A 26428-nucleotide genomic window follows, 5' to 3' on the forward strand; every position below is an offset into this window, starting at 1 on the left:
ACCTTGAATCTTAACTACACTTGGACTACAATAATTTTTGTATGATACAGAAATCCTCTGTACATACCAATTCAGCTACGCAGGTATTTTTAAAATCAATACCAGGACATGGGAGTTTACATCCCATCTTAATTTTGGCTTACTGTAGCCTATATTTAACAATTTTGGGCTCTTGAATGAATAGCACATTCAAAATTGTTTCAATGGGGAAGAGGAGATGCATATGATTTATGAATACAGTTGAATAAAATTCCTATTTCCCAATGAATGTAATGAGACAAAATTCCTGGGAACAAAATTTGTATTCACTGTATTTGGAGAGAGGAGCTCTTTTTTCTCCTCAGTTTCTTTTCTAAAAATGAGTGTGTTCTATATCCTTAATGCAGAAGAGGCTGGTAAATCTGGGGAGATGCCAAGGAATATGTTTGCTTGCTTTGATTTATAATGTCAACAATTTCTTATGTTCTCAAAGTTTGGCCTGCTTTTTGTAAAATGGTAAAAGCTAAACAAGTGTCTGTTCCTTAAAATGCGGTTAACTTGCAGCTTCATTTGCCTCAAAACATTAGACATTTAAAATTAATTCAATTACTAACCACATTTTTAATTTTGGTATATATATACACCAACACATATACCATATTGTGGGGTGTATCATTTTTATATGGATTTTTATATGGGATAATTTTATGAGCAAACCAAGTTAAAATTTTTGTTTTTACACCAACAGCCGTCAGATGTGTAAAGGGCAATAGTAAAACAAGTAGTGAAGAAATAGATATGTATATTATATAATAATATTTCTATTTTCCCACCCCCACATTTCTTTTTTCCCTAGAAAAGAAGGCAAAAAAAGGTTTAAATTTCTAGCCAAAAATTAATTATTTAAATCCTCTTGCCTTGATTTGACACGAAACTCATGAACATATTTGCTAAGTCTTGTCCTTAGGTGTAGAATGCCTTATGTAATATTAGTCAAAATTTAATTTGCACCAAAGGCAAAAACATTTTTACTCAAAATGGCTATAAACAAAGCAACCATTGTCATTTTCTTTAGCTTTCAAAATAGATGTGTAAACAGGAAGATAGAGTGCATGCATAGCTAGCATGTTTATTAACTGCCTCTCAACACAACCTCGTCGCAGAGAGCACCCCAGTGTTCCAGCCTCGGGGGCAAACCCAAGCCCCAGGTCAGACGTGGAGCAGACCTACACTAAGTCACACACATGTGCACACAGCCAGTTAGTGCCCTTCCTCCCACGAACACATGTTCCACAGATCCCTCACTTGGTCCCTCAGGAAGCCCACACAGCTCAGCGTTCACAGGAAGAAATTCCTTGTGCTTCTTATGGCCCTTACCACTTCTTTGGCTCAAAGCTCTCTGTGTTTCTGCTTTGTTTTCTTAAGTTGAACTTTTAAAGTCTTGGAGGTCCAGAACTATGTCTGAGTCGGCGCATACCCCACAGCAAACTGCATATTGTTGGTGCTTACTAATGTGTTTGCATGGATGCAGAGACACAGAATGAAGGACGCAGAAGGAAGAAAGAATAGACAGGTCATGACAAGACTCTCACGTTTGCTGTAGGCCTTCTGGCTTCTCTCACAGACACTTCCCCTCTCCCACCATGACACTAGATGCTCAGACCACAGGGCCATTTCCAAGGGGAGGGTGGTCTTGCCTCTGAATGGGCCTGGTCTACAGGCCAGTGCACTCTCCATCAAAGTGTCTATGGCTTCACTCTCCACAGACTGGGCTGGCGCCTGGGGAGACCCTCGTCCCTTTCCTGAGGAATGGTTGTGAGTTCCCGGGGAGGGAGGACCTGTAGGGCATTGCCAGCTCTCAGCAGTAGCCATCCATCTAGTCCCAGGAATGGCAGCTCCGAGGGCAGGGCTCTGGCTCAGGCTGCCCCTCGGAGGCTCTACCAGGGAGGCAGCCGCTCAGCCATCTGTGATGCCGAACAACTCCCGCATGAGGGGGCTAGCGAAGGGGTGTATGTCCTGGATGCGCAGCAGCCTCTGGGTGTGCCGGGCATTGATGCCGCGGAGCTCGGTGAGCATGGCCATGATCTTCAGGAACAGGAACCTGCAGGCCAGCCAGAGGAAAAGTTGGGGGTGCTGCCCACCCTTGGCCCCATCCACCAACCCTGGGACTGCTTTGAAGTTGCACAAGTTTGGGGGTATTACTCTTAGAACATCTCAGGCAAGCCAAGAGACAAGGCTCAGTCGCATTCCTTAAGCTTCTCTTAGTCTGCGGATGAGAAGGGCAGAGCAGGCTTGGGGGGACTGGGGCGTAGACTCGCACTCCTCGCTGGCCCCTCACGCCCTGGGCTGGAGTCCTCGGACACAGACACCTCCATGGGAAAGTCCAGGCATTGTGGGGGCCGGGCACAGAGGGCAGTCTCGGGGGTGGAGGGGATTCACTGCCTTGGCGAATGGCTGCGGGTCAGGGCTGAGCGGAGCAGCTGTGGAGGCAGGGACTACGGGCTGCCCTGCAGATCCTTTCTGGATCTAGCTTGGGATCTAGCATCTGAGACAAACCTCGCGCCTTAGTTTCTGCACAATGCCTCCTGGCTCCACACAGGGGAGGACCAAGCAAATCAAGACATGGCCCAGAGGCTGAGCTCAAAATAAAGTTGAAGGGGGCCAAGTAAGGACTTGAGGCTTGAAGGGCAGCCAGCGCACCCTGTGCAGGCCTTCACCCGTCACGGCCCGGGCCCGTGGGGCTGCTGAGAGGCAGTGAAGGTATGGAAACCCCTGAGCAGCCTTCCTCCTTTGGTTGTGGCCAGAACAAACTAAGGAGTTTCCTACCCTGTCTGCTTGTGCTCGTTCCTGGAGGTGATCAGGCAGCGCTCAAAAGGGTGGGCTACCGACGTGTCCGCCCGCGGCCGCCTCCAGATCCCGCCTATCTGGCTGGGGACCCTGAGGCAGTCGCCCTGAGCCGCCAGCCCCTCGCAGGGTATCGTGGCACCCACTTCGTGGGGGCTGTGTTCAAGATTAAAGGGGACATTACATGTAAACTGCTTGGTACCAGGGCCGGCACTCCGCAATGCAAATTTATTATTACCATCATTGTTGTTGTCATGGTTATCTTCACTACCATGCCAGTTACTGCTGGCTATTGCTAGAAGAGCCTGTAGGAGCCTCGGGGGAATACCTGGCTGTTCCCGTCCCTGCTGACAGGAGTGGAAAAGGGCAGACAGGAGCTGTGCCTCAGGGAGCAATGTCCATGGCTGGGCATGGCCTCTGGCCCCCCTCAGGTTTCTCCGTTGTTGGGCTGGAGCTCAGGCTGACTGGGCCAGAGGCTGCCCCAGGAGCGGCTCCAGTCTGCCCTCTCCGAGAGGCCCAGAACAGGCGGGGGGGCTAGAGGACGGGGCTTCTGGAGGGACCCCCTCACACCCTCCCTGCTTGCTGCTCACCGATGGGCAGGCTGGGGCCGACTGCACTCGATGTAGGCCTTCAGGGCGATGGCAAATCTCTCCTGCAGCTGGTCCACCACGCTGCGCTGCACCACACCCGGGCGGTCTGGTGGGGAGGGGAAGACAGTGTGGTGGCAGCAAGGCCGTGGGGGCAAAGACAAGATCAGTCCGGCCCAGAGAGGGCAAGGGGCCAGCCAACCGCCTTCCGGAGCCAGAAGCACCCAGGCAGGGAAGGGAGGGTAGCACTCGGAGGGTGCCTCACCCCACCGACCCAAGGAGAAGCCAGTCAGGGGCCCCCTCCTGGCCGCGCAGTGAACGGGGGCAAGGCCATCTGGGGAGGGCAGGGGTGGGCCTGCCGCCTCCTCCAGCTATAGCTGAGGGGGGTGCCAGCAAGCGGGGGGGGGGGGAGGAGTGGCCAGGCAGGACAGGTGGGGTCATCACCTGGGGAGAAAAGAGAGATGGCCTGCATCAGCACATACTCCTCCTTATGCAGCTGCAGCTTCTTCAGCCTGTGGTGGAATTTCAGCACGGGCTCCAGGAGAAGCTGCTGGAAGCCACCTGTAGGTGGGTGGAGGGTGGACAGGCCAGCTTCTCAGCCTTCCCTCACCGGGCTCTTTTTTCCCATCGCCGGGTCTCTGCCCTGCAACCCCAGGACCCGCACATCCTGGCGCAGCTCTTCACCTCCCTCCACGCGTGTGTTTGCCCCCCTCCGCCGGGGCGGGCGGGCGGCTCGCGGGCGGCTTGCGGGCACCTGCAGGGTCTTCCAAGCAGTAGGACAGCCGGCCACACTCCCAGGTTCCCGTCTCGGCATTGAACACCGTGTTGAATCTCAGCTGGCACAGCTCAAAGGTGGCCCCCTTTAGCAAGGAGATCTGGTCCTCGATCGGCAAGTCCCTGGCGGCAAGGATGGGGGGGGTGCTAGCTTCCACACGGGGTGCTACAGACCAGCGGCCTCCTCTGCCACTCAGGGTTAGGCTGACCCCCCTCCCAAGCTGAGAGGCCCCGACTCCCCGCTGACAGGCATTTCCAGCAGGAGCCCAGAAGGGAGGACATTTAGGCTGGCTCTTGAGGGGCCCCCTGCCTGTCGTCGGTTTCCTCGGAAATTCGCGGCCTTGTTTTCTGCACCACCCCCTTCTTTTAGATCCATAATCTCAGCAAGTTGAGCTTATTCTCTCAGGTTTCCCAGCGCCTGGCTCAGGACCTGGCGGGTAGCTGGCTTTGAACTCTGTGCAATCTGCTTCCAAATCTGGCCCCTCTGATTAACTGCGACCCTGTGCAAGTTCCTGGACCTCAGTGAACCTGTTTTCTATTTGCAGAATGAAGGCGGTAGTAATGCATACCTCCAGGGGGGACTGAAATGGCAAGTAACCTCACACCTTGATGTTACATTGCGGGTCATCGGATGTCAGTGGGAATCTGCCAAGATCCACACATGCAAGCAGGCCTTTCTCTTACTCCCTTGACCTAACTGGCTACCTTCTGACCCGTGGCCACCCTCCCTCCAATAAATAAGGCCCACAGGGGCTCCTGGAATCTAACCTGCCCTCTGCCTACTGATGGGTAGGGTAGGTGGAGATTAAGGAGGGTCTTTCGACACCAGTATCGCCCAAATTCAGAGGAATCCACCCTAGACCCTTTGAACCTGCTGGCCACTGCATTCTCCTCTCCACACCCACCCAGCCCGCCGCTGGGTCCTACCTGAAGTGGGAGATGACTTTGGCAAAGTTGATGATGCCTTTGAACATGTAGGTTGACATGTCGGCCATGTGGGGCAGCAGGGAAAAGATCTCTCTCCCGCTGCTGTCAGCGTGGGGTCTGTAGTTCCAGACGCTGCCGTCCTCCCGGCACAGCCGCAGAGAGACCTTCAGCGAGCACAGGTCTGCCCTGATCTGGCTCCACTTGGCAGCTTCTTGCCCCACTGGAGTCTGCAGAGATTCCGGAACCTCGCGACCACTGCTGGGCACTTCTGGCAGCTGGGAGGCGGAGAGAGGACAGGACAGACGGCATGTATTCTCCCAAACAGGTTCCTACACAGGCCCAGGAGGGCTCACGGCCATGGCTGCAGCCTGAGAGGATGCGCAAATGCAGGCATGCACACACACACAAATGCACGCACATGCACATGCATGCGCGTGCACACACACATCAGGTGGTGTGCTTTCTGGATCTGTCTATCAATGTTCCCTCACATCCCTGCCTGGTCAGGAATGGGCTTGCTCTCTGCCCAGTGGAATGTAAGGGGTCTCCACCAATGGGTGCGTCCCAAGCATCCCTGACTTAAAAAGGAGTTTGTGGGAGGCACAGATGGAAAGAACAGACTCCTGGGGTCACTGGCTGCCAGCTCTCTGAGTGGAGCCGGCCACCTGAGATGCCTGTGAGCACAGAGCAGGAAGGGAGCACCAGGATCAAACACGGCTCACGTTGCTGAGATCACAAATGTGTCTTAGATCTGTAAAACCCGTTCACAAACGCCAGACCCCCAACAGGTCCTGACCCTGTCCTCATAAAGCCCCAAAGGCCAACCACCCTGGAGCAACTCAGCTTCCAAAACTCTGTTTCTGGCTCAGCCCCACTTGCTACCTGCCGTGGAAGGAGAGAACAGAGATTCTCAAACCTGAGCATGTGTCAGAATCACCTAGGGGTTCTTTGAGAACCCCTGGGAATGGGACTGGGGTTTTGAGGAGCTAGCATAATGGCTGAGCCAACTTGAGAAAGCCTCATACCCGGAAATTCTTGAAATTGGAGAAGGTGGTGTCGAAGGTTTTCATCTGAGCATCCATCAGCTCTCTGATCATCGTCTGCTGCTCCTCAGTCAGCCCCTTGGTTCCCAGGGGCTGAGTGCCCATCCGTTCTCTCTTCTTCGTCCTGATCAAAGCCCGCCTCTGCTCCACAGCCGCGTCCGACATGATCACTGCGGGGATAACCAGGAACAGGCTCAGGCACCTGCAGGAGCTTGGCTGCCCTTGGTGACCCTCCCCAGGCAGCAGGCAGGGGAAGTGCTGGTGACAAAAAACCCACCCTGTCCTAGACCGTGGGCTCCCCTGGAGAAACCCTGGGTTAAGCACAGAGAACGAGATGCAGCTGGTGTGCTGCCTGAGGCAGTGGGTTTGTGACAACTTTGTGGAACTGTGGGAAGAGCTCGAGCTGCAGAATCAAAAGGTGCTGGGTTTGAGTGACAGCTTTGCCACTCACTAGCGGTGACCTTGAGCAAGTTCCTTAACCTCTCCGGGCTTCAGTTTCCTTCTTCATAATTGGGAGCGACAGTGCCCCCTTCACGCTGCTGCCACAATTAGGCATGGCGTGCAAAGTGCCTAGCAGAGCTCCTGGCACATGGTAAGTGGGCCGTCAGTGGCACCTGACAGTAGTCTTCTTTGGTGGATTAGATACCAGGCAGACTCCTCAGAGTCCCCCCGAGGCATCTGGGTCTCCAAGACCCTAGAGAGCTGCGGCTACTGCTTAGCAAGAAATATCAACTCCAGCCACTTCCTGTCTAGCCTGGAGCCTTAGGGCCTTCCATGGATTTCTGGAGCCCGCTCACATGGCAGAGCGAAGAGGTGGGGGTTGGTGCGAGAAACAGCAGGGACAGCCAGGTGAGGGCCTGTCCACATGCCCAGGGAACTGGTCCCCTGAAAGAGGCTGCCCACTCTGTGATCAGTGGAGACAAATATGCACTGGAAGCTTCCTGCATTTTCCCCATCAGCTTTAATCTCAGAGTGACCTGGGAGCACATTTGTACACCAAAGCTTCACGGGTAGAATGAGATCACCCTATGTCACCTGTCTGCAAACGGTTCCTCTGTAGGACACCAGGTTTGGGTGGCTGATGGGCACTAGCTGCTGTAAGATGTCTCTGGCTTCCTTCTCCCCAATTCACCTCGCCCAATTTGGCTAGACCACCATGAAGACAATTATGAAGGCAACAAAAAGAATCACGCAGGGGCACCTGAGAGGAAAAAGGAGCATGAGATGCCCACCACACCTCCCAGGACAGAGAACAAAGATGCAGTGAGTGCATCTGTCAAGTCCCTCCAGGATCGCCCCGTGGTGGTGGTGCGGGCAGGTGGCCCACAAGCTCTCCGCCCTGAGTCTGCCTGTTGCACACAGGCCACACGCATGTGCACACCCATGGTGCGTGTCTGCACACGTGCGCATACACATCCCCACGCTTCCTTCCCACTTGCCCCCCTCCCCCCGCACACCTGTCCCAGGCTCACGGAGCGCATGCGCCCCAGTCCGCGCCCGCGCCTGCGCCCGCGCCCACCCAGGGCGCTTCCCGCTGCTCACTCTCCTTCTTCATGCCACTCTCCAGGCACTTGCGGAGGCGGCAGGCCTGGCATTGGCGCCGGGTCTTGCGGGTGATTTCGCAGGTGCCCTTCCGGAAGGGGCACCTCAGCCGGGTGTTGCGTTTCATGGCTCTCCTGTGAGAGAACAAAGAGCGAAAGGCAGGTTCGGGGAACACCCGGGCTTCGTAGGCCGGGGGGCGCCAAGCTACACTTCCGTCTGGACCCTGTTGTACTCCGCACGACACACATGTTCATCTCTTGCTGGAACGTGGCTGCCGATGTGGTTGCTTCTGGGCCTGCACCAGGCCCACCAAACCCCGTGGGACCTGAGAGCAGCTCCCAAAGCCGGGGCCTCTTCACTTGGGCGACGCGCAGCTACCGCAGCGCCTCCCTGGGGGTCCCCCCCCCCAACCACAGCATGCTGACTGGCAGCCCATCTTAGGGATTGTAGGGTGGGTCCTGGCTCTAGGAGCCATGTCCAGTCCCATGTCCGGCCACCAAGAAGAACTCTGCAGACGGCCACGTCAGGTTGGCTGTCCTGGGAGCTCGTGAGGGTCCCAAGTGGGCCCCTAGGTGGGAGCTGCTCTCCGCCTACCCGGCCCTCCCTGAGGGCAGACTGCCAACTCCTCACACGTTCTTTCTCTGCTTCCCGCCTTTCCTGGCCGGCTTCTCTTCCTCTTGATCTGAGCCCCGCTTTGGGCTTTGGGCTTTACTCTTTCTTCATTGGGACAGTGTGAACCCTTCTGTGCAGGCCTGTCTTGCTGTGAGTTGGTACTTTGCAGTCCTTAAGTTTCTAACCTCCCCGTTTGCCTGTTTCTAGATGAGACTGTTTTGTCCTATTCTTCTTTTATTTTATGACATTCTTTGCTTACCGCTCCCTACAGCTGATTTGAGCACTGTTTTGGCTTTTCAGATTCTTTCTTCTTTTATGAAGTGCTTTTCCATTTTATTCAAGAACACATGGAGAAACAAAAGGGATATCTTAATGGAAGGGGCCCTTTCCCAGGTAAGATAGGAAGATGGAAGATGAAGAAATCCTCTGAGATATTCATGACTCTCCTGAAACAGTAGGAGGCTTTTGAATCGGCCACTGCCCCATACTCTGAACCCGGGATAGGTCAAGCTGAGGCCCTAAAGCAGTGCCCAGTGAGCTAGTGGCAGAACCCCACTTAGAAGTGACCCAGTGTGTCAGGGTGACAGGTGGGTGATGGCTGGCTGGTAACCCTACCTGAAAAAGCCCTTGCATCCTTCACATGTCATGACATTGAAGTGGTAACCAGTCGCCTTATCCCCGCATACACGGCAGATTTGGGGACCCCCATCTCCCTCATCTGCACTAACGTCAGGCTTCCCAGGAGCTGCATTTGCTTCGTAGGACACAAGGTCAGCATGGTTCCAGCTTTCTCCAGGTCTCGCCTCCAGGTTGGCTTCCAGGCCTCTTGGGCTAGAAGTGAAAAAACCACAGGGAATGAAGGGGCCAGACAGAGATGTGCTGAGACAGTCCTCCCTGTGTGCCGCTCACATCTGATTCTGCGGACCCAAGAGCTGAACCATGGGAGAACTGGGGGTGGGGTTAGTACTCGTTATCAGGAGAGATGTCACGGTGGAGGTGCGCACGCAATAATAGGGCCCTGCAGGAAAGCATGTGAACAAGAACACGGCAAGAGAAGATTCCGAGAAAGAAATGAGAAGGAAAAAGAAAAGGCTGCCTGGGTGGGGTCACAGAAGCAATTCTTGAATGGACTGAGATTAGGAACCCATGACCTGGTCAGAGGCCCAGGGGACAGGCCACTTGTTGGATATGGTTCTGGGACTGAGGAGACCCAGGGGAGACAGCCTCTCAGGCATGTGGTGGCCCGAGTTCCCAGAGAAAGCTGAAAAGGCGGGGCAGAAAGGTGGTTTTCAACTGAGTAACCAAGCAAATGGGGAGCAAGACAGAGAGGAACCAGGCTCCCAGAATGCAGGAAGACAGTGGCCCACATCCCAGTCAAGCTGGGGCATAAGTGAGTACTCAAAGAACTTGTACCCATTAGTAGACTTGTGGTTGAGATGCTCACCCCAGGGAATGTTCACCTTGAGAGTGTGCCTTGAATTCTATACTTGGAATGAGCACAGAGGAGGGTGAGCAGAAATGGGGAGCTGTCCTGTTCATGACGCCCCCCAAAAGCCTCTCTGGGCACTGATTGTCCAGGGCCACCACACTACAGATGATGTTGCCTTTTCTTAACCCCAAATAAAACTTTTAGTAAAATTTCAACACAAAGGTTTCTATTTCCAGCAGCATGATAGATGAAAGCAAACAGTCCGCCTGTAAAAATTAATCTGTCCTGCAACCCTGCTTCCAGAAAACTGCATATAAAATAGGCTGATGGGAAACTTGAACTGAACAGGTGTAGGGGGAATCCCCCCTGGTTTTTCAAATCATGATCCTGACCTCATATGGGCTTGCAGACAAAATGTATACTTAGAGTGCTCCCAAAAACCTGAAGCTAAGGGTTTGATTTAAAGAAATCTTGGGTGGGCAGTGTTCCTGGACACCCACAGAAGCAGACACACTCCTCCTCTCTAGGGGACCACTTTCCACTGAGGCACAAAGAATCACACAAATAATTTTCAAGAAATATGAGCAAAACCTCCCAAATCAGGAATCAAACACTAACATGGCACCATGAGCAAGAGCCAGCAAAAACAACTTACAGCAAAATTAAGACATGCAAAGAATTGTCTGCTAAGGGACAAAGGGGAGTAAACATTTACTTACACTGTGTCTGACTGATAACATTCTCCAACTCTGTAATGAGGAGGTATTAGGATTAATGCCAGAGTCTCGCTTCATAGCATTTGTGTAACTTTTACTTTGTTTTGCCTGAATTTACTGTTAAATAAACAGATCTGGTACATTCTGTAGTTCATTCTCTTCCATCTTTATGAAGCCCCAGTTAAGAGAACCCATGATGGCTTTGCTCCGAAGTTGGCTCCCAACAAACCACACCTCCTGGGGTCCGCACCCTAGTGCAGTCCTCTTGCACGAAGAATCTGGGGTGGCCTGTGACTTGCTTTAACCAATAGAATTGTGGGGAAACGACACTGTGCCAGTTGTGGGCGAAGCCACAAGAAGGCCTGGTAGCTTCTGCTTCTGCCCTTTGGGGGAGCCCTAACCCACCACGTGAGAAAGTTTAGCTATGTGCTAGGGTTACCACCCAAAGGGACCATGCAGAGAGGCCATGTGAAGAGGGAAAGCCCTGACATGACAAGATGAGAGAGGCCCATTTGCCCTGGCCTTCCAGCCCTCCCCACCAAGCTCCAGACAAGTGAGCAAGCTCTCGTGGACGTCCCAGCCCAGCTAAGCATCCAGCTGATGCCGTGGAGCAGGACTCCTAGCTGAGCTCTGTCAACACAGAATCATGGCAGAAAATAAAATGGTGGCTGGTTTAATCCGGTAAATTTTGTTTAATCCGGTAAGGTTTGTTACATGGCAAGAGATAATGGAAACAGAACCCCTAGAGTTCTGTTAGAAATAGATCTGACCTGGGGTGGATGGGGGTATCAGCTGATGCCTGCAATTCTGACCCTACTTCCCCCTTGCATCAGTCCTTCCAGCATGGTGCCCTGTGGATAGGAAAATGACAGTGCCTGGGTGACCGTTATGTGCCAGCCACATCTCTTGTTCATGTGAATTTAGTAAGACTAATTATACACGCAGTTTCAACTGACTCCAGCTGGGCTTGCTCTGAGGGTTGCACCTATTCCTCACCGGGCTTGGTAATCTGAGCATGCTGGAGAACGTGCCCTACAGGAAGGACAGGTCTGAACTTGGGGAGAAAGAAAGGAAGGAGAGTGGTGCATCCCAGGGTGATAATGGAGGGAAATTCTAGAAGAAACGTGGGGTTCAGTTTCTCCTATGGAAGGAAAGGATCCCCAAGTGGGGCCAGAGGAGGACTGCAGAGGTAGCATTGGAGGATGAGAACTGCATGGTCCCTGAGTGGGCTTTGACCTTGGAGGACAGTGGTTACAGGAGGCTCACCCTGCACGGTCCTGGTTGAGCAGCTTCAGACTCCAAAATGAGGCCAAATGAGACCCTGTCCATAGACCTGGCATCTGCTGATCAAGGGGGACTGAGCTGTGAGAGGCAGCGCACTAGGCATGAGTTTACACAACCCGGACGGTATGGGGTAGATGGCTGATCATGACAAAAGACCAAGAAAATCAGAGAAGTGTGTGAATATTCACACTCCTCCCCTGTAGAAGGAATGTGTGAAAGGGAGGTGCTGGGGAGAGAGTCTACTGTGGGGCAGAAGGAGGGGTGGGAAGCCATCCACTAGGGACCCTTGGAGCCAGCTATTGAGAGACTGTGTGCGAGAACACGGTGAGCCATGCTATGGGTACATCCAGGCTAGACACCGGGTATAGACATGGAGAGCGGCTGTCTTTGCATGCAGGGAAGAAGGAGATGCCCAGTAGAAGGCCCATGATGTTGCCTGTTGGGTTGCCAAGTTTAGCAGAGATGTCTGGAGGTGGAGGAGAAAATTCTCACCAGAGCAGGAAGAGGAACATGCTAGAATGGGAAAGATGAGCAGGAAAGAAACCCTCTCCTGGGTGCTGAGGTAGATTTGGGAAAGAGACACACTAAGGAAGTGAGAGTGGGGGTTGTCGTTGAGGAAGAGTCAAGAGCAGAGGGAAGGAAGTTCAGGGACCCAAGTGACCAGTGGCACAGGTGGCGAGGTGGGGGGCAGCAGGAAGACACGAAGAGGGCAGAGTAAATGACCAAAGGGAGACTCTGATCATGGATGTTTTTCATAAGGCAGCAGGAGAGAAGAGAGACTTCAGTTAATCCTGGGGCCAGAAAAGAATCCCAGAGAGAAACTGGACATGCTCGTCCTGGAGTCACAAGGCAGAAAGAGCAGACTGGCTGAACCAAAAAGCATCGTGGCAGTTGCCAAAGCAGGACATTTACTGAGCTCCCAGTGCACTGGTTCATGGGCTCTTCTACCTTCCCCCCCTAGCGTCCACCCACAGAGCTTGGCGTTCATCAGAGCATCCCTTACAGCACGTGGGCATGCTGCACTTTGCTCGGTGATTCTCTGGGGCCACCGCGTGAGACACAGGCACTCTCCTCTTCAGCTCTTCCCCGGCTCCCTTGCCGCCCAGTGAGCAGAACCACCGCGGCAGACTCTGCCCAGCTAGTGTGGGGGAAATTTGAAGTTCTCGACTTGGTCAATGGGCAAGTAGAGGTGCCATGAGTCAGCTCATGTGAGGTCTGAAGCTTATACCACTGGGGGGGGTCTTCTTCAAGAAAAAGAATGCACATGGCAAATACAGAATTAGGTACTAAAGAGAAGATGTATTTGTGAGAAAGATTGAGAAAAGAAATCACAATAAATTACACTGTTAATATTGTCCTTTGTGGGAGACAGAATAATGGCCCCCAACACATCCTAATCCCTAGAACATGTAAATGCGTTTCCTTATAAGGCAAAAGTGTCTTTACAGATGTGATTGAGGAAACAGACCTTGAAAATCAGAGAAACTTCCCTGGGTCTGGTCAGAGAAAGAGATGTGATAATGGAAAATTGGTCAGATGCTACACTGCTGGCTTTGAAGATGGAGGAAGGGGCCATGAACCTAGGATTCCAGGCAGTCTCTAGAAGCTGGAAAAGGCAGGAAACAGATTCTCCCCTAGACCTTCCAGAAGGCACCAGCCTGACAACGTCTTGGTTTCACCCCAGTGATACTGACTTTGGACCTCTGACATCTAGAACTATAAGATAATAAATTTTGTATTAAGCCACCAAGTTTGTGGTAATATTGCAGCAGCAATAGAAAACAAATTATTCCCCTCATATAACAATGATCTTGTAATGTCATTTTTTATATAAAGAATCAGAAGATAATAAAGTTTTTCCTCTAGTATCATTGACCAAAATTTGCTTTTTATTACGATAATGGGAACATTTGCATCTTCACATCCAGCTGAGGATTGTTGTCAAACATAAGAAAACCTCTACTAAGATTCTTTCGTATAAGACTTCATATTTGGAAGAATTTTCCACAGTCTAGGTTCTTGGCTCCACACATTTCAAAACTCATTCCCCTCCTTTAGCCTGCGCTGGGCCCCTGCAACGGTGGTGGACGAGCAGCAGAGTGGGGCATTCCTTGGACCCGTTGCTACACTGGGTGGTTAGCAGTAACTCAACCCCACACGCAAGTAATTGCCACCATATGCGTCTACCCAAACTACATGTATCCCCAACTCAATCTCCAGTGAGCCTGTGGCCATTCCATCAACACCTGACGTCAGGGAAAATAGGACAATAGAGTAGAAACGGTCTAAAACAACCATGCTTAAATATCTTACTTTTGAACATGTTACAAAAGCATTCATCTGTGGGATGGAACCCATGTACGGAAGGGGCCCCCAGAGGCCTAAACTTCAGTGGCTAAAATCAATCCCTGCTCTGGTTCCGTTGAACCTGTCAACAAAGGGACACAAACTGCTGGAGTCTCAAGGAGAGTTCACGTCTCAGACCGGCCGACAGAGCCTTTACTGCTCACTCTCTCTGTGTGGGAGCCCGATGCCAATGTCAGGCCCAAACGCCTTGACAAACATGGCAAAAGGAAATCTTCAAAGAAGCCCCTTCCACTGATCAGGCAGAGCTGGACTGCCCGGCCTGCAGTTGACCCTGTCCTACCTCTCTCTGCACTGTTAACTCTTTAATCTTCTTCAGTGACAAGGACTGAGGCTTCTTTTTCTGTCTGGCAACAGTGAAGGGGGAAGAGTGGGCTTTGGCTAGGACAGAAGGGGTCGGCAGCAAGGTGGGAGTTACAGTCAGACCTGGGGTTTTGAAAGGAGACCCATCATCAAATAACTTTTTTTTTTTTTAAGCACAGAGATCAAGGAAAGCTTTTGATAGAAAAAAGCATTACTCCCTCCCCTGTCCCCTCACATCAGAAGACAGGATGTGTCAGATAAAATGCCAACATTTGTGAGACAATTACATGAGAAGAAACGGCCCGGCAGACAAGTATTCACAGCCTCCCATCTCTGTCCTCATGAAGGGGACTCACAAATTCACCCAGCCTGACCTTGCAGGAAGAGGATGCTCAGCAGGCCTATCCCACCCACGGCCGCCCTCAGGGGCTCCTGGTTAGACCAGGTTCTGGGGGCCTGTGAGGGATGGTGTGACTGCTCTCTCCCAGGGACAAGTTATCCACCGACCCATTAAGATCCTCTCCTAGTGACATTGAACGTCAGATACACAGACAGAGCCAACTTAAAGGGCTGGTGGGCTGAGCTGCTGCCTAGGGGTCCACCATATTCAAAGGGTATCAAAACATTGCTGGAATAACTCAGAAACAAAGTAAACCATAAATTGTTTCCTTTCCTACACTCCTTGACAGTGTAGACGAGTCTCTGTGGAGTAACCAGGGGCACTCATATGCCTGTCACCCTGGGCCACTCCAGCCAGGCACCTGAGGGTAAGCCTCTGAAAACTCTGAGTAACCTGCAAAAATTGACAGAGCCAGAAACAGAATACTGTGTGGTGTAGGGCTGTTTGCAGGGGATGAGTAGACTATTTTATTATCTAAACACTTAAACATGCCTTCTAAGAAGTTGTCTGGCTTGGAAAATGGTGCAGAATAAATTATTTATATTGACCATGAAGGACATGATACACATTTTGCATTAAAAAAAGCATCATTTGCCAATAAATACATGAAAAGATGCTCAACATCACTAATCATTAGGGAAATGCAATGAGACCTCACTTTACACCCACTGGGGGCCTGCTGTCTTAGAAATGGAAAATAGCAAGTGCTGATGAGGATGTGGAGGAAAGGGAACCCTCATGCACTGCAGGTGGGAAGGCAAAATGGCACAACCACTGTGGAAAACAGGGTGGTGGGTCCTCAAAAAATTAAACGTAGAACCATATGATCCAGCAATTCTACTTCTGGATTGAAAGCAGGGTCTTGAAGAGCTATTTGCACACCCATGTTCACAGCAGCATTATTCACAACAACCAGAAGATGGAAGCAACCAAAATGGCCATCAGCAGATAAAGGGTAGACACATACAGTGCAATATTATCAGCCTTGACAAGGAAGGAAATTCTGGCACATGCTACCCCACGGATGAACCTTGAGGACATTATGCTAATGAAAGAAGCCCATCACAAAAGGACAAGTACCGTTTGACTGTAGTTGTAGTTAAACTCATAGAAACACAGACGAATGGTGGCAATGTACAGTCATTATAGGCAATAATACAGTATTGCTAACATAGTTAATTAGCTAATAATATAGTACTGTTTATTTGAAAGTTGCTGGGAGTAGAAATTACACACACACACACAGAGTTAACTATGTCTACTGTGTGGGGTGATGGATGAGTTATTTTAACATTGGTAATCATTCTAAAATATATATGTCTATCAAATCATCACATTGTACTTTTTTTTTAGGTTTTATTTATTTACTTGAGAGAGAGAAAGGGAGAGGGAGAAGCAGACTCCCCACTGAGCAGAAAGCCCAATGCGGGGCTTGATCCCAGGACCCCGAGATCATGACCTGAGCCGAAGGCAGACACTTAACCAACTGAGCCACCCAGGTGCCCCACATCGTACATTTTAAATATATACAATTATATTTGCAATTATTCCTCAATAAAGTTTTAAAAAGTAGGAGAATGGTTGCCAGGGCCTGGGGCAAGAGAGGAATAAGGAGTTGTTGTTTAATGGGTAGAGTTTCAGTTTTACAAGATGAAAAAGGTCTGGAGATCAGTTGCACAATAGTCTAAATGTTACTGAACCCTACATTTAAAAATGGCTAAGATGGTAAATTTTATGTTACATGTATTTTACTATAATTTAAAAAAATACCATCACTTTCACTAAATAAATGTTAGTCAGATATTTAAAGAATATTAAAAGGGAAGCCAATATATTAGCCTGAAGTGAGTGGCCAGATATCTCAGTCCCACCTTGCCTGGGCAGCCCTAATGCCCAAAGAGAAGGAAGCCCCCAGGAGCCAGGCAGGGCTGCGAGGAAGCAGAAGGCAGGAGAAGCTGGAGGAAAGTAGTTAAAGAAGCAGAGGAAAGAGGAGGAACAGTAGTTCAAAGCACTACAGTAAGGAATAAAAAGATAACCAGGTCACAATCAAGCTGCATTGGAGCTTGGCAGACCTTAGCTTCCAAACTACATTGGAATCCCTGTAACAGTTAAGATCGCTGTCTGCTTCAGAATCCGCACCAAATAACCCAGAGCACGTGTTTATAATCTAAGATCGGGGTTCTCCAACGTTAACGTGCAAACAGATCACCTGGGGAGCTTGTTAAATGCACGTTCCAATCCCTGGGTCTGGGGTGGGTTCCGGATGCTGCCGGCGCTGCTGGTCCACCTCCACACTTGGAGCAGCAAGGACCTAAGAAATCCAGCTAACCCAGACCGAAAATCGGCTGTGCACAAAAGGGACACGATGGAGAAGATGACCGAGCGGCAGGCAGAGGGTATGGCAATTTAAATATTTTTAGGGTTCTTGAAAATAGAGGAAGTAATCAAACACACATGCGAAATAACTTGGCCTGGTAAATTGTTTAAAGTTGATATGCGTTTGGGGGTGAGATAGCTCCTTCCCAGGAAAAGGGCGTGGGGAGGAGATGAATATATATTTAATCTTCAAATGAGTCAAATCAAAAAGCTTTGAAGCCAGGTCACCAAAATTATGGGGAGGCAAGAGTAGGCAACTTGGAGTTGAAGCAGCGAGGGGCTAAGTGGAGGGGAAAATGATAGAAAACTCATGATTTTAGGGATAGAAACTACTGTAAACAGTAGGATTATAATATACATATGTTTTATATGTAGATACATGTATGTATCTACATGCATAAGTGTATAAAATCAGAAATGTATGTGCAATTTGTGTGTGTGTGTGAAGTGTGTGGATATATGTCAGAACTGACCAGAGGGTAAAGAGGGGAAAAAAAGCAGGTAAAGGGAAATTATGTAAGAATTGAGTTTCTGGGATGCCTGGGTGGCTCAGTCGGTTAGGTGTCTGCCTTCAGCTCGGGTCATGATCCCAGGTTCTGGGATCGAGCCCCACTCAGCGGGAAGCCTGCTTCTTCCTCTCCCTCTGCGGGCCGCTCCCCCTGCTTATGCTCTCCCTCGCTCTCCCTTGCTCTCCCTCAAAAAAAAAAAAAAAAAAAGAATTGAGTTTCTAAGAAGTTGACAGTGAAGCTTATAAACTATTGGCTTTGTTCAATGAAGGGAGAAGGTTGGCAAATTTTATTAACTCATGATACAGGTTTTATTATTTATGAAGTGATTGCCAACTCATCATCTCATGCAGGGGGACCTGTGAGGTCAGCAGAGAAGGGCCTCTCCGCGGTTGAGCGGGGCCAGCCGAGTCTTATTATCCCCTTTACGACTGGAGACACTGGGGCTATGTGCCCAAGGTCACAAAGCAACAAGTGATGGAACTTTCTTCCCCTTGAGTCTGATTCTTCCTATAGGGCAAATAGATACACTACATACTGTGTAAGTTGCATTTTTTGTCACAAAAGTCACAGAGATAAAATGAGATCATATATTTAAAATTTTTTTTAAATAGATCAAATATTGTGAACAAAAGTGCCCCCCTTCCTTGGCCCTAGCATGGGACAGGCACCCGGAGGAAACTCAGGAAATGTCACATTGCATAAATTCAAGGGAGAAGTCAGCTGCTATCTTCAGGTGGCTATAAATGCAATTTGGCCTTTGTGAGTCCTGGGATGCAGTCATCAGATCCAAGGGGTCAGAAAATTTGTTCCTAGACGCAGATCAGGGCTGAGAGCTGGTGTCAGCCCAAGTCAAAAGTACACCCTGTACCATCTTCCAATATTTAACAGAGCACGATGACCTCTGAGTCAACTGCCTGTCTCTTCCATGCGTTTGCAGTGTTCCTACTGCCTAGGGTTCAGAGTGTGACTCTTTGGAATTCATACAGATTCAGGAGAGCTGTTTCAGACATTACATGAGAAATTTGGTTGTGTCTCTTTATCTTAATTTTCATTTGGATATTGCTATTTCAGTGTTTCACAGAAGTTTAGGAGATATGGCAGGTAGATAAGCAGGTGTTGGGTGGCAGGGAACTCTTCCCAGTCCCCTTCAAATCCTAGCACTTAGAAGGCCCCTATATGTAAGAAGAGTCCCACACACACTCCTCTGTCGAAGAGTCCTACAGAGAAGTCTCCAAGAAATAGGAGTTCACAGCATGAAATAATAATGAATTAAAATCAGAAACACTGGGGAGCCTGGGTGGCTCAGTCAGTTAAGCGTCCAGCCCTTGATTTCTGCTCAGGTCATGATTTCATAGGTTGTGGGACTGAGCCCCGCATCTGGCTCTGTGCTCAGTGCAGAATCTGCTTGTCCCTCTCCCTCTGCTCCTCCCCAGCTCATTCTCTCTCTCTTCCTCTCTCTCAAATAAATAAATAAAATCTTTAAAACAGAAACATGATAAAAAATACCTAAACATCGAAGGGTTTATGAATGGTATCGCTAGAATTGTGCAGTGCACAACTCCTACAATTGTATACATCAGCCCTGAGATTATCCTCCAGTCTTAACTATTACTCTGCATTATGTTGGAAGGCCAAGAAAAGGCAATGAGACAAAAAAAAAAAAAAAAAATTAGACTATGTAAAGATGAGGAAGGAAAGAACACAACTCTTTTACATATATAATATGGTTGTCTACCAAGAAATTCCAACAGAATCAACTGATAACATTTTACGAGTATTAAGAGAATTCAGTAACATGACCAGACAAAATATCAAAACACAAAATAGATTTTTGGGGTGTCTGGGTGGCTCAGTTGATTAAGCATCTGACTCTTGGTTTTGGCTCAGGTCATGAGATCGGGGTTATGAGATCGAGCCCCATGTTGTGCTCAGTGAGGAGTCTGTTTGAGTTTCTCTCTCCCTCTGCCCCTTCCCCCTCTCACTCTCTAAAACAAATGAATAAATCTTTAAAAAACAAAATGAAACCAAACAAAATAGATTTTGTATGTATCAGTAAAAAATCAATTAGAAACAGTAAAACTATAATAGAAATTGGCTCTATAATATTTCCTATGATAGAATAGGAAATAAATTTAAAAAAAAGAGTATCCAGCAGCAGACATGTAAAAATGAGAATTTAGTACATGATGGAGGCTATGTTCAAATGAATAGGGAAAGGGCAGACTTAATTTGGAATAAAGGACTAAAGGCCTATTTTTTTTTTTTTTTTAGGTGATAAAGGTATTAAAAGAAAGTGTGCTGGGGCACCTGGGTGGCTCAGTCGTTAAGCGTCTGCCTTCGGCTCAGGTCATGATCCCAGGGTCCTGGGATCGAGCCCCACATCGGGCTCCCTGCTCCGCGGGAAGCCTGCTTCTCCCCCTCCCACTCTCCCTGCTTGTGTTCCCTCTCTCGCTGTGTCTTTCTCTGTCAAATAAACAAAATCTAAAAAAAAAAAAAAAGTGTGCTAATACTTTATTATCATCATAATCTTGGGACACTGAGAAGGCTTCCTTAAATAAGCCCCAAAGAACAAAATCCTTAAAGGAGAAAATTAATAAATTCAACTAAATCAAAATAATAATAGCAATAACAATAACAGGAAATACTTCTGTTGACTAAAAACATGATGTAAACAAAGTTAAATAACAAGTCCCAGGCTTCGCAGGAATATTTATTATATGTATATCAAAGGATTAGCATCAAGAATAAAAGACTCCTACAAGGGAGTGGAAGAAGATAACGCCATATAAAATGAGCTAAGGATATGCATGGGCAATTAAGAAGAGGAAATACAATGGCCAAGAATGATATAAAAAGATGCCCAATTGCACTAGTTGTTACAGGTTGGTGTGTGTCCCCCAGGATCTCAGAATGTGACTCTATCTCCAAGTATACCTTTAAAGAGGTAATTAAGTTCAAATGGGGTCATTAGGGTGGGTGCTAATCCACTATGACTGATGTCCGTGTAAGGAGAAGTTTGGACACAAGACAAGATACCAGGGATGTGCTCACACAGAGAGCCATGCAAGGACCTCGGAAGAAAGGACACCTGCCGACTCCTTGATCTTGGCCTTGGAGCCTCCAGCACTGAGAATGTAAGTGTCTGGGGGGTAAGCCGTCCAGCGCGTGGTGTTTTTTACGGCAGCAAAGGCAGACTAACTAGCACGTTAGTAATCAGGGACATGTACATATTTTACAAATGGGTTACTATTTTCACTCCTCCAATTGGAAAAGTGATAAATGTTTAATAGCAAGCATCAGGGTGTGCAGGAGCAGTAACTGCCGTTCTCTGCTGGGTGGGACATAAATCGGTGCAGGCACTGGGGAGGGCAATTGGATAGTATCAAAAATTAAAATGCACATATTCGGGGCGCCTGGGTGGCTCAGTCATTAAGCGTCTGCCTTCGGCTCAGGTCATGATCCCAGGGTCCTGGGATCGAGCCCCACATCGGGCTCCCTGCTCCGCGGGAAGCCTGCTTCTCCCTCTCCCATTCCCCCTGCTTGTGTTCCCTTTCTCACTGTGTCTCTCTCTCTGTCAAATAAAGAAATAAAATCTTTAAAAAAAATAAATAAAAAATAAAAATAAAATGCACATATTCTGGGGCCTCTGTGGGGCTCAGTCAGTTAAGCTTCTGACTCTAAATTTCAGCTCAGGCCATGATCTCAGGGTCGTGGGATGGAGCCTGACGTCGGGCTGCGTGCTGGGCCTGGAGCCTGCTTAAGATTCTCTCCCTCTCCCTCGGCCCCTCGCCCCCCCAAATAAATATAAACCTCTGGAAAAAATAAAATGCACATATCCTATGTATAATATATATAAAATTATTGAGGTAGAGCTATATATGGAGATAGAAAGTCTCTATATGGAATATGGATATGAAAAGTTTGTTGGGTGGAAAACCAGAATGAGAATAATATGACAACAAATAGTTTACTAGTATGACATATATGTATATGTGAATGCAAAGGAGACTGGCAATAAATACACCAAACTGGTTATAGCAGTTACTTTTAGGGAAACGGGATTGGCATTAGCAGGAAGGCTTAAGGAGAATTTAGCTTTATCTATGCTGATTTATCATTTTACTTTTATTTATTGTTTTGAGTTTTTATTTAAATTCTAGCTAGTTAATGTATAGTGTAATATTAGTTTTAGGAGTGGAATTTAGTGATTCATCAGTTGCAATACAACACCCAGTGCTCATTACATCACACGTGCCCTTCTTAATGCCCATCACCCAGTTACCCCATCGCCCCCCACCTTCCCTCCAGCAACCCTCAGTTTGTTCTCTATAGTTAAGAGTCTGTTTCCTGGTTTGCCTCCCTCTCTTTTTTCCCTCCCTACGTGCATCTGTTTTGTTTCTGAAACTCCACATGAGTGAAATCATATGGTATTTGTCTTTCTCTGACTGACTTATTTCGCTTAGCCTAATATACTCTAGCTCCATCTACATCATTGCAAATGGCAAGATTTCATTCTTTTTGATGGCTGAGTAATATTCCATTGTATATATATACACATCACATCTTCTTTATCCATTCATCAGTCGAGGGACATTTGGGCTCTTTCCATAATTTGGCTATTGTTGATAGTGCTGCTATGAACAAACATTGGGGTGCATGGGTCTCTTCAAATCCGTATTTTTGTATCCTGTGGGTAAATACCTAGTAGTGCAATTGCTGGGTCATAGGGTAGCTCTGTTTTTAACTTTTGGATTCGTCATTTTACAAAGAGCATGTAATCATCTGTTACATTCATAATTTTAAAAAGCTATTACCTACTACCAACAGTTTAGTCAGTTTTGTGGTGGTTTACTATGTTTATGCCATAATAATTAAACAAGTTGATAGCTTGAGACTAGGAGTTGACAAACCTTTTCTGTAAAGGGCCATATAGTTAATATTTTAGGCTTTGGGGGGGCAATACTGTCTCTTTTGCAACTATTCAATTCTGCTGTCCTAGGGCAAATGCGGCTGCAGATGATAGGTAACTAACAAGCATGGCTGTGTTCTAATGAAATGTTATTTATAAAAACAGCTGGTGGGGGATGCCTGGGTGGTGACTCAGTCGGTTAAGCATCTACCTTTGGCTCGGGTCATGGTCCCAGGGTCCTGGGATCAAGCCCCACATCGGGCTCCCTGCTCCACGGGAAGCCTCCTTCTCCCTCTCCCACTCCCCCTGCTTGTGTTCCCTCTCTCGCTGTGTCTCTTTCTGTCAAATAAATAAATAAAATCTTAAAAAAAAAAAAGCTGGTGGTTCACATTTGGCTTGTCACCCGTAGTTTGCCAATCCCTGGTTTAGACTAAATTTATTATATAACTAAAAGATATTTTAAAAAGGATATTGAAAAGTATACTTAAGAAATAAGTATATGGAAAAATTAATCTTTCCTATTAACCAACTAATTAAATAAGTAGTAGCCTCTTGGGGCCTTGCTTAGAATATTCTGGACTCTGGCCATATCATTCGAGATCAAACGCCCATCACAGTGGAAATAATCCAGTCACCTTGGCCATGTTGGTGCTGACCATTGACCTTCCCAGCAACAAAGTCACACAGCCATCCCGTGTGGGAGGAGTCTAGTGCCTTCGCAGCTGACTCACTGAATCAAGTTTCAGTGGCCTCAGAGGTAGCTCCTGACCATCCCCAGATACGGTGTTGCCTTAAAACAAAGCCGCTGGCCATAGCCTCAGCCAGGCTGGGCTGTGATGTGGGGAGAAGGGGGGCTCGGTGGCACTGAGCACACGTAGGAGAGGTTTTGTTCTGCGGGACAGGGCGCCTACCCTGGCAAGTAAAGATAGAACACTGACTGGGCCAAAGCCAACTCAGCCCAAGGGCTGGGGAGGGGTTTGGAAGAGCCTCTGAGGGACCCCTTGCAGAGGTGATCAGGCCCTGTGACTGTCACGATGCTATGTCTCAGCCCTGGCCCCAAGGGCTGCCAACACTCACTCAGCAGCTGAGAGGAACCAGGGCTGAGCTGTTCCCAGCCCCCACAGTCCCGCACCTTGGTGTTTTTCTGGATCAGGAGACTCCAACTCTGCAACAGAGAGGGGGCCGATTGTACGTATGACTCATCACGGCTGACAGAAAATTGAGATTTCCACTGTGACTATTTCTTTAGGAGGCAAGTGCATGATCAGGAAGCATGGTTAATGGAACTCAATATTAAGTGATTATCTTCATGGTTTTTTCCATCCTGGAAATGCGAACAGCAATAAGGCCAACATGATACACAGCCCTCTAAGGTGCTGGCCTCAAATGTTACAATATATTTGTGTTCCCACTTTTTCTTTTTTTTTTTGGCAGGGAGCTGGGGAGGCAATCTCCCCCCCACCCCACCCCACCAGCAATAGAGAAAGAAAGAAAGAAAATCCATACCTGCTTGGTGGCAATTTCTTTGCTGTGACTTCTCCTTTGGGGTCCGCTTTGAATAAGCAGGAACAAAGGCTCAACCAGAACCTCAGTCCCCCTGAAGTTGTTGCCTCGGTGAAGACTGGAGCATTACCTTAATCTTTGGTTTGTTGCAGTGGTGAACACCTCGCCTGGGCAGAGGGCAGAGGCTGTGCTCCCGCGGGAGTTAAGCAGGGCTTGCTCTGCCCTCGTCTAGGTTATTTCCCAGGATGTGAGCCAATCTGGTCTCTCACCTACATTTCAGTCCAGGTCAGACGGAGGCTCTGAGTGGCCCCCATCTGGCACTCCTAAGTCCCAAGTCCAGAGTTCCAACTAGCAAATGAACCGATTACCGTATTTACTCTCATTACATGCCCCCACTTTTTTCTCTCCTGTCTTCACTGTAAAACGCTGGGGAAGGGGAGGAATGTTGCTAGTATCGCTTTGTCTAACTGGTTCTGTGCAAATTCATGCGTCTGGCCGTCTCTGTGCTGTGGCCTCCAGGGCAAAGTTAATTCAAACCTAGATCTCCTATCATGTCTTCATTTGTCTAAGCCACCTTCCTGGACAGTGTTACTTGACTGGATGATGAGCGAGGGCCAGCGTGTTTAGGTGAGAGGGGGCACGCAGGGAGAGAGGAAGAGGGAAGGATGAGGCGGCTGAGCCCATTGCCAGGGAGTGGGCACCCACAGCTCTAGCCTTAGCACTGACGGCTGACCTGGAGCCAGAGAATGGGTGCAGGGCTCTGTCCTCCTCCAGGCCTGCCAGGAACCAGCAGCCCCTCACTCCTCAGCCTGATCCTTCGTGTTCCCTGGGAGGAGCTTGATGGCTGTTAGAGCTCTCAAGGGAAAAGAATAGATAAAAGCCAAAAGCAGGGGGGTTTCACAGGTTATGTTTCTTCTACTTGCTTTTTTTAAAAGATGCTCTATGACAGGCATGGGGAGTGGACTAGGTCCATGCTTCTTGAGAATAGTAAAGCTGGTCTTGGGGGAAGGAAAAAGGGGAGGAGGAGGAGGAGGGGCAAGGGAAACTGATCAGTTAGATGGACAGGGATAAGAACTGGAGATTTCTCACGGTCTTCTCGGGAAAATTTGGACTTCCTCACACTTGTTTCTGATTTAAATTGTTTTTATCTTGAATTAGAAATTTTAATCAAGCCCTCCTGATAAGAAAAGCAAGAATAAGTATGGTTTTCTTGTTTTTGAGTTAAACTGGTTTCTTCTCTTCCCCTCAATTTTTCCCTCCTGGATGTGAGGAGGATTGGAATCTAGGGTCAACGTTTATCAAGTGATTGCTCACCTTGCTCTCCTCAACCAAATGCAGAAATAAGATGGTGCATGTGTCTCACTATTAGGGAGCTTCAGCCAGCAGTGGTGACTGGGACCCATGGCCATGCGACTCCTGTCTTTCAGTCCAGTCTTTCTGTCTATCCATAGGGGATTCTGCTAGGGCTGGGGAGCATTGGATTATAAATCCCACTGGTTGGCAGGTTGACTTGGGCCTTGGACAAGGAGGACCTAGAAGAGGTGAGATACTGGCTTGGGGTGCCAAAGGAAGCAGCCTGTCTAGGGTGCCCTGGTGATACCCCCAGTACTTGTAAAGCTATGACCAACAGGCCATGACCAAAGCCGGTGGTGGGGAGGTGGAAAAGGGTTAGGAACTCACTCCAGGAAACCTTTATTTCCAAGATTAAAAGTAGGCCTTTCTGGGAGCACAGAGGATTTGTAAGGCAGGAAAACATTCTTGTATGATACTAAATGGTGGATACATGTCATCAAACAAACATTAATCCAAACCCATAGAATGGGCACCACCAAGAGTGAACGCTAATGTAAACTATGGCCTTTGAGGGATTGTGATGTGTCAGTGTTGGTTCATTGATTGCAACAAATGTACCATTCTGCTGGGCGATGTTGATAACAGGCAAGCTATGAGGCTGAGCATGTGCAGGGTCAGAGAGCATATGGGGACTGCGTGTACCTTCCTCTCCATTTTTCTCTGAACCCATAACCACTCTAAAAAAAAAAAAAAAGTAGATCTTTTTGTAAAGATCGGCATTTCTGTGTCTAGGGGTGGAAAAAAAGGGGGCAGGATCCCAGCTCAGGTGGGGCAGCTTGCCAGAAGTCCTTGGGTTGTGGGCAAAATACGTGGCTTTCATCATCTCTCAAATCTCTCCTGGCTCGCAAGTGCCTGGTCGCAGCTCGCTTATAAAAAGGGTGAATTATTTACAGCAGGTCCTAACATCACCGAGGCAAAGAAACCATTCTCCGGTTTCTGCAGGGATCTTTTGGGGCTCTCGCGAGCTCGTGGCC

At 48.6% G+C, this 26428-nt stretch overlaps 1 protein-coding gene across 1 annotated transcript; it reads right to left on the reverse strand.

The window, feature by feature from the left end:
* Positions 1–942: 942 nt before the first annotated feature.
* Positions 943–26124, reverse strand: NR1I2 (nuclear receptor subfamily 1 group I member 2). Its single transcript, XM_031037802.2, has 10 exons — positions 26013–26124; positions 24105–24231; positions 8924–9139; positions 7697–7830; positions 6137–6324; positions 5112–5386; positions 4165–4307; positions 3855–3971; positions 3414–3519; positions 943–2080 (listed from the first exon to the last, which is right to left on the reverse strand). Exons 1-10 carry the CDS (start codon positions 26122–26124, stop codon positions 1936–1938), a joined length of 1563 nt encoding a protein of 520 aa, XP_030893662.1. The 3' UTR covers positions 943–1935.
* Positions 26125–26428: the final 304 nt, after the last annotated feature.

The sequence above is a fragment of the Leptonychotes weddellii genome, chromosome 1 (assembly GCF_054177405.1).
Source record: "Leptonychotes weddellii isolate Sample4059 chromosome 1, ASM5417740v2, whole genome shotgun sequence".
In the NCBI taxonomy this organism is placed as follows: domain Eukaryota; kingdom Metazoa; phylum Chordata; class Mammalia; order Carnivora; family Phocidae; genus Leptonychotes; species Leptonychotes weddellii.

Bases quoted from the DNA above. Each gene is read 5' to 3' on its own strand.
- NR1I2 (XM_031037802.2), bottom strand. From the start codon at position 26,124: ATGGGTTCAGAGAAAAATGGAGAGGAAGGTACACGCAGTCCCCATATG. The intron at 7,831-8,923 runs GTAGGGTTACCA...GTTCTCTCACAG, and splicing joins GGATGCAAGGGCTTTTTCAG to GAGAGCCATGAAACGCAACA. The intron at 3,520-3,854 runs GTGATGACCCCA...CCTCCCCACCAG, and splicing joins CATCTCTCTTTTCTCCCCAG to ACCGCCCGGGTGTGGTGCAG.